The sequence below is a fragment of the Colobus angolensis genome, unplaced genomic scaffold, assembly GCF_000951035.1.
Source record: "Colobus angolensis palliatus isolate OR3802 unplaced genomic scaffold, Cang.pa_1.0 Scaffold1, whole genome shotgun sequence".
Classification (NCBI taxonomy): Eukaryota; Metazoa; Chordata; class Mammalia; order Primates; family Cercopithecidae; genus Colobus; species Colobus angolensis.
Window position 1 is genome coordinate 18,270,084 of NW_012110918.1, and position 6,731 is coordinate 18,276,814.

At 63.1% G+C, this 6,731-nt stretch overlaps 1 protein-coding gene across 1 annotated transcript in view; it reads right to left on the reverse strand.

Moving 5' to 3' along the window:
- The window catches only part of NOTUM (notum pectinacetylesterase homolog (Drosophila)), an 8,573-nt gene extending 1,849 nt beyond the window's left edge, over positions 1 to 6,724 (reverse strand). Inside the window, exons 1-10 of the mRNA XM_011963619.1 lie at positions 6,510 to 6,724; positions 5,575 to 5,627; positions 5,404 to 5,499; positions 4,863 to 4,923; positions 4,009 to 4,067; positions 3,503 to 3,605; positions 2,579 to 2,770; positions 2,346 to 2,446; positions 1,452 to 1,599; positions 302 to 349 (exon numbers count right to left, since the gene is read on the reverse strand). Coding sequence (XP_011819009.1) covers positions 302 to 349; positions 1,452 to 1,599; positions 2,346 to 2,446; positions 2,579 to 2,770; positions 3,503 to 3,605; positions 4,009 to 4,067; positions 4,863 to 4,923; positions 5,404 to 5,499; positions 5,575 to 5,627; positions 6,510 to 6,646 — 998 coding nt within the window. The 5' untranslated portion in view covers positions 6,647 to 6,724. The remainder of the gene's footprint in view (positions 1 to 301; positions 350 to 1,451; positions 1,600 to 2,345; positions 2,447 to 2,578; positions 2,771 to 3,502; positions 3,606 to 4,008; positions 4,068 to 4,862; positions 4,924 to 5,403; positions 5,500 to 5,574; positions 5,628 to 6,509) is intronic.
- Positions 6,725 to 6,731: the final 7 nt, after the last annotated feature.

Consider the following 6,731-nt stretch of genomic DNA (forward strand, 5'->3'; position numbering starts at 1 on the left):
CTACAAGGAAATCCCGCCCCTAGAAGGGCCAAGATGGTCTCGATCTGCTGACCTCGTGATCCGCCCGTCTCGGCCTCCCAAAGTGCTGGGATTACAGGCTTGAGCCACCGCGCCCGACCGGGTTGAGTCTTAATTCTTGCCATACAGCTGTTGGTACAAGTGGCTCTGGCACCCCTACAAGGAAATCCCGCCCCTAGAAGGGCCAAGAAGAGGCCCGTGGGAGGCCAAGTGCGGCTGAGGAACCTGTGGACTTTTGAAGTTGATGTCAGGGACGCAAGCTGCCCAGAGCAAGGACACTGACCTCCGGATGATGATCTCATGGGAGAGGCAGGCAGGGGCAAAGCTGGCCCTGTTGGAGAGGAGACAGTGGCTTGTGAGCTCCCCACCCCCTCAGCCCCTTTTCCACCCCTACTCCCCTAGAGCTGTCCCCGGCCTGGCCATCGCCCCTTCCTGTTGCTGTGGCTGCCAGCTGCTCCTCTGACCCGGGCCTCCCCCTAGTCGGCCAGCTCCCGGCTGACCCTTATCCCTTTGTGCCTCAAATCCCTGCTCAGAGTCCACCTCTTCCAGGTAGGCCCTCCCAGGTGGTGGCAAGAGGCTGTCCTAGACAGGCAAATATTCTGCTACTATCCAGAACTCTTTTTATTTTATTTTGAGTTGGGGTCTGGCTCTATCGCCCCAGCTGGAGTGTAGCGGTACAATCGAAGCTTGCTTGCCTCCCGCAGGCAAGGTTAGCTCACTGTAACCTTGAACTCCTGGGCTCAAGTGATCCTCCTGCCTCACTCAGCCTCCTGAGTAGCTGGGATTACAGGTGACACCACCATGCCTGGATAATTTTTGTATGTGCAATAGAGACAGGGTTTCACCGTATTGCCCAGGCTGGTCCTGGACTCCTGGCCTCCAGCAATCCCGCTGCCTCGGCCTCCCAAAGGGGTGGGATCACAGCCGTGAGCCAGCGTGCCAGGCCCAAGACCTCTGTCTCTCTCTGTATATACAGAGAGATATATATACATATATGTATGTGTGTGTGTGTGTGTATATATGTGTATATTTTGAGACGGAGTCTTATTCCGTCACACAGGCTGGAGTGCAGTGGCACGATCTCAGCTCACTGCAACCTCCGCCTCCTGGTTCAAGTGATTCTCCTGCCTCAGCCTCTTGAATAGCTGGGATTACAGGTGCCTGCCACTACACCAGACTAATTTTTGCATATTTTGTGGAGATGGGGTTTCGCCATATTGGCTGGGCTGGTCTCGCACTCCTGACCTCGGGTGATCCGCCTGCATGGGCATCCCAAAGTGCTGGGATTACAGGTGCGAGTCACCGCGCCCGGCCTACAAAACCTCTATTCTTTTTGTTTTGTTTTGTTTTTCTTCTTTTGTTTTTTCAGGACCTCTATTTGTAAATCAAGAGGGAGCTACTTGGCGTGGGGCTCCCGGGGCCCATGCACTCACGGTACGTCCTTGAGCGTGTGGCGCAGCTCGCGGCCGAGGTTCTGGATGTACAGTCGTTGGCTCTCCTGCACTGGCTGCCCGGTCAGGTGCACGTTATCCACCGTCAGCTGTGCCTCGTCAAACAGCCACTGCACCACGAACACAGGGCCTGCGGGCAGCGGGGCTCAGTTCGGCCTCCCCATGACCCCTGCTGCTGCCACACATCCCAGGCTCAGAGCTCAGCACTCCCAGGTCCCCGCTGCTGCCCCTGACCCCAGGCTCAGAGCTCAGCACACCCCCGGCCCCCTGCAGCGCCGCTGAGGCTCACAGGCCAGCTACCCTTGGCCCGACTCTCGCCAGGGGTATCAGTCATAAGCCCCCACAGAATGTGGCTTCCTTCTTTCAAACCAGCCTTTTTATAATCCATAGGTTCATAATTAACTAACTACATAAACTGCCTTTCTTTGAAGAAGGGCTCTTGTTAACTCCTCCATGACCTTGGCCTGGTTCTCAGCGACTCCACTTTCACCGAAATTTGGTGATGATGCCCTTGCACGTAACCTCACCATTCCTCAGAGTATGGGACTGGGGAGGAACTGGCCCAGGGTCCTGCAGCAGGGAGGGGCAGCATGGGGATAAGCTCCAAAGCACATCCCTAGCCCCCGTTATAGACAGGGTGACCGACCACCTGCCCCACTTTGCCTGGGACTGGGGGGTGTCAGTGCTGAGGGCAGGCAAGTCCCAGGCACGCCGCAGCGACTGGTCGCCCCGGTACACAGCCGGCCTCCTCCCTGGACCAGGGCAGTGGTTTCTAAGCCCAGCCCAAGAGACTGGAGTCCACGCTGGATTTTCAGAAGCAAGGAAGTGTGGCCACCCCACTGCTACCCTGTGTGCTCCGCTCGGCCGCCCACTCACAGCGCAGAGTCGGGTAGATCTTATAGCCAAAGAAGCAGTTCCACTCCTCGCCCTCCTGGAACTGGCGTCGGCAGCGCTCCGGGACCACCCCGTTCCAGTACCTGGAGCCACAAACACAGGTTAGGCTGCCATGGGCCTCATCCCCCGGAGCTCCCCACCCACAAATGCCACTCCACCCAGGCCCTTTTGGGGCAGAGCTGCAGCACAGGAACGGGCCCTCCCCACTGGCGCACCTGATGCCACGGCGGATGGCCTCTGTGGGCGCACACGTGATGGTGTCAACGCAGTCTGTATGGAGATACTGCTTGTTGTCCAGGAACCAGCCGGAGTCAGCCAGGCCTCGCACCTGGATGGCCGGGTAGCCCAGCTCCTCCAGCTGCTCAGCCACACGGTCCACATTCAGCAGCACCCCAGTGCCCCCCGCACTGCAAGGAGGGCCAGATGTGAGGCCAGGTGGCTGCGGAGAGGCACTCACCTCCTCCCAGAGTCTGCTCAGTGTCAACCCGTGCCCCAAGGTGGGCAGGAGTCCTGATGCATTCTGAACTGCGGATGCATTCTGCATTCTCTGTTCCTGTGCAAGACCCATGGTTGTCCCCTCCAGAACAGTCCAGGGCTGAGGCTGGCAGGTCACATTTCCTTGACACAGCCAGGCTCTCCCCCTCTCCTCCCTTTCCTCTCTCTGTCTCTTTACCTCAGCTTCCTTATCGGAAAATGAAGATAAACTACATGGCCTCAGGCCCCTTCATCTGTTCCCCATATGTCCCCTGGGTCTCCTGCGTGCCTGCTGGGATACAGGGACCCACAGGGGTGATCCTCACCTACCGGGCCCTGGAGAAGGGGTGTTAGTCCATGGCCAACCTCTAACCAACGACCTAGGTCCCTGCGGCCCAAACCTTCCGCTATATCCAACAACCATGGCGTCCAGAAACATCCTCTAGACAGCGTCGGTTACCCAGCACTCTGAAGCCAGGCCTTGGAGACATCCCCAATGATGTGGGTTCTCTCAGCTCCAGCCTCTCACCCTCCCAGCCACCTGCCAGGATATGCACAGACTTCACCCCCTCCTCGCCTCCCACACACCCCCACCCCACACCCCTTCTATGTACCCTGCACACCGTCCTCGTCCCTCACCTCCAGCCCCTGCCCGCCCTGCCCACCTGCTCCCGGCCAGCAGCAGCACCTTGGCCCCGCTCAGCCCTCTGCCCAGAAGCTCCCGCACCACCTCCTGGATGATGAGGGCGCCCATGAAGGCATACTCGTCTGCAAGAGGGACGGGGTGGCCTCAGGTAAGGGCCTGGACAGAGAGAACCACCTCCTACCCCAGAATGGCTGGCAGAGGAGTTCTTGCCCTGGTGGGGGACGAGGGGGAATCTTCTGAGGAGGGGTCAGGGGCTGGGGTAGACTGGAGGAAGGTGGGTGCACCAGGCCATGCTGGGGCCTCCTCCCCAGGGAATATTCAGAAATAAGGACCCCCCTACAGTCGGGGACAAGCGAGCAGTGAATGCGTGGGTCAGACATCCTGGGACATACTGTCAAGGGCTTTGAAAGTGAGACAAGGCTGAGAGTCAGCTTTTCCCCAGAAACCCCCGTCCCGCCTCATCCCTGCCCTGCCGCCCCTGCCTTGTCCCTGCCCTGCTGTGCCCTGGGAAGGTTGGGGACTCACTCTTCTCAGACTTGGATGAAGCCCCACTCCAAACATCACTGGAGCAGTAGGGGATGAAGCTGCAACACAGAACAGAGTGAGCCTGTCACAGAGCCTGCTGCCCGGCAGCCTCCAGAAAGGATCCCCAGGACAGGACCCCCAGAAAAGACCGACCAGGACAGGACACCCCCAGGAAGAGCCAACCCAGGACAGAACCCCTCCCCCAGGACCCAGGACAGGACCCCCCTGAGGAAGGACCATCCCAAGACAGGACCCCCCAGGAAAGGCCAACCCGGGACAGGATCACCCCACCCACGAAGGAAGGGCCAACCCGGGACAGGACCCCCCCCCAGGAAGGACCATCCCAGGACAGGACCCCCCAGCAAGGAAGGACCATCCCAGGACAGGAACCCCCTCCAGGAAGGACCATCCCAGGACAGGACCCCTCCCCCAGGAAGGACCATCCCAGGATAGAGCCCCCCCAGGAAGGGCCAACCCAGGACAGGACCCTCCAGCAAAGAAGGACCATCCCAGAATAGAACTCCCCCCAAGAAGGACCCCCAGGATAGAACCCCCTAGGAACGACCATCCCAGGACAGGACTCCCCCAGGAAGGACCAACCCAGGACAGGACCCCCCTCAGGAATGATCATCCCAGGATAGAGCCCCCCAGGAAGGACCATCCCAGGACACGACTCCCTCACCGCCAGGGCAGAAACGCCTCCAGAACCCCTCTAGGACAGGACCTCCCCAGAAGGACCATCCAGAACAGGACCCCCAGGAAAGACCATTCCAGGACATGACCCCCCAGGAAGGACCCCCGGAAAGAACCACCCTCCAGGCAGGACTCCCAGGCAGGACCCTGCACCCCCTTACACCATGTTTGCGTTCCACCAGTAGGGGTTCTCCTCCGGCTGTGAGGACAGGATCCCTGAGCCTGGGGACACAGAGGCGGGGGGTCTTTCTAGTGGGAGGAGGCTGTGTAGGGACGGGTCTGGGAACCCCTGGCGAGGAGTAGGGGTTCCTACTTGGCCCCAGCAAGGGAGGTGTGCTGGTGCTGCTGGCCCGAATCAAGGTCGCCGGGAAAGTGCAGGGCAGTCGGGTTTAGTTACCCCGTGAAGACACCATGGCCACGGTGCCCGACTGGGCTACGACACCAGGTCTGACCTTGACTTCAACCCCCTGCCCTGCTTTGACCCCGGGAAGCGCCAGAATTGCCCGGTAAGCGCCTGAATGTTAATGTGGAATGGACCTCAAAGGGCGAGAGTGAAGGGCGCCCCCTGCTCTTAGGAAACCCGGGCGCCGGGCTGGGCACGATGTGCGGCGGCGCGGGGGCCTCGCTGGGGCTCCAGGGCGCGGGCGCGGCTTCCTCCCCGGCCTCACGTCGAGGCCGCCTTCTCCAGGGCCCGCCGCTGACCTGTACGAGTGCGCGGCCAGTCCCGGGAGCTCATGAGGCGCCGCATGGTGTTGTATCTGGAGTCGCAGTTCTCGCGGTTGAAGCAGTACCAGCCGCCTGCGGACACGGCCACCGCTCAGGCCCGCGCGCGCAGGGAACCCTGGCCTCCCCCAGCCTCGACCCCGGACGCACCTTCCAGGAAGAGGAGCCACCGCCGGCTGCCCCTGGACTCCTTCAGGTAGTAGCTGCGGGGAGGACGCACCGTGGGGGGTCGGCCGGGGCTACAGACCCGCCGCGCCCCGCGCGCCCAGCTCCGGCGGAGGGAACGCGCCACCTGTTCCGGCCGTGCGCGGCGGTCGCACGGGGGCGCCCTCGGCCAGGCCCACGCGGAGCTCAGGGACGGCGGCGGTCCCGGGAGGTGGCGCTCGCGGGTCGGGAACGGGCCGCGCGGGGCTGTGGTGCGTGGAAAATCCCCACGTCCAGCCCAGCGCGCGTCCCGTTGTCACCTCGGCGCGGGCGGTGGTCCTCCCGGGGCGCTCGGCGGCTCTCGAAGCATGAAACGCGTCGGCACGGAAGGAGCGCGCATGGCGGGGGCACGGGACGCTGCGGGGAGCGCGGGAGGCACCGACACGGCGGGGGAGCCTTCCTACCGAGCCCCGACCCCACGCCCACGTCTCCCGCTGTCCCTGGGTGTCCTCGGCCTGTTGAGAGCGTGGGCGCCCCCGCCGCTCCCTGACCCCCGGCCTCACGTCTTCTATCTACTTCGGGGCTATGGGGAGGTGGGCAACAAGCCTCTCCCGCCCCCCGGTGTCGCCGGTTCCCGCTAGAGGCAGGCGCGCTCTCGGGCTGGCATCTCCCCGCCCCGGGACCGAAGGACGCCAGCAGAGCGGCTGGGCCCGGAGGCCGAAGGGTCAGTGCCCGAGCTGGCCGGGGACCAGCCCTTCCAGGGCCGCTCCGCTCCCCACACGGAGAGTCACCGAGCCGGGCCCTCCTCGGGGCCAGCACTGCGGGGCGCCCGACGGAAGCCCTTTCTCCCCGGGGAGAGAACGGCCGCGGCCCGCAGGGAAGGTCCAGCCGGAGACCAGGCGCGTCGGGCGGGGCGGGGAGGCGCAGGGCGCCGGCCTTACCCGGCGGGGCTGCCGTCGTTGCAGGTCACCGAGGTGTTGAGCAGGAGGTGCAGGCGCAGGTCCTCGTTGAGCTGCTGCGCGGAGCAGGGGTACAGGGACTGCGCCAGGCTCTTGACCTGCGCCATGAAGCTGTCCATGTTGCCCTCCACGGCCGTGAAGTCCAGCGGGAAGCTCTCCACGGGCTGTCCGGCCGCCGGCGCCGCCTCGGTCCGCGGGGGAGGC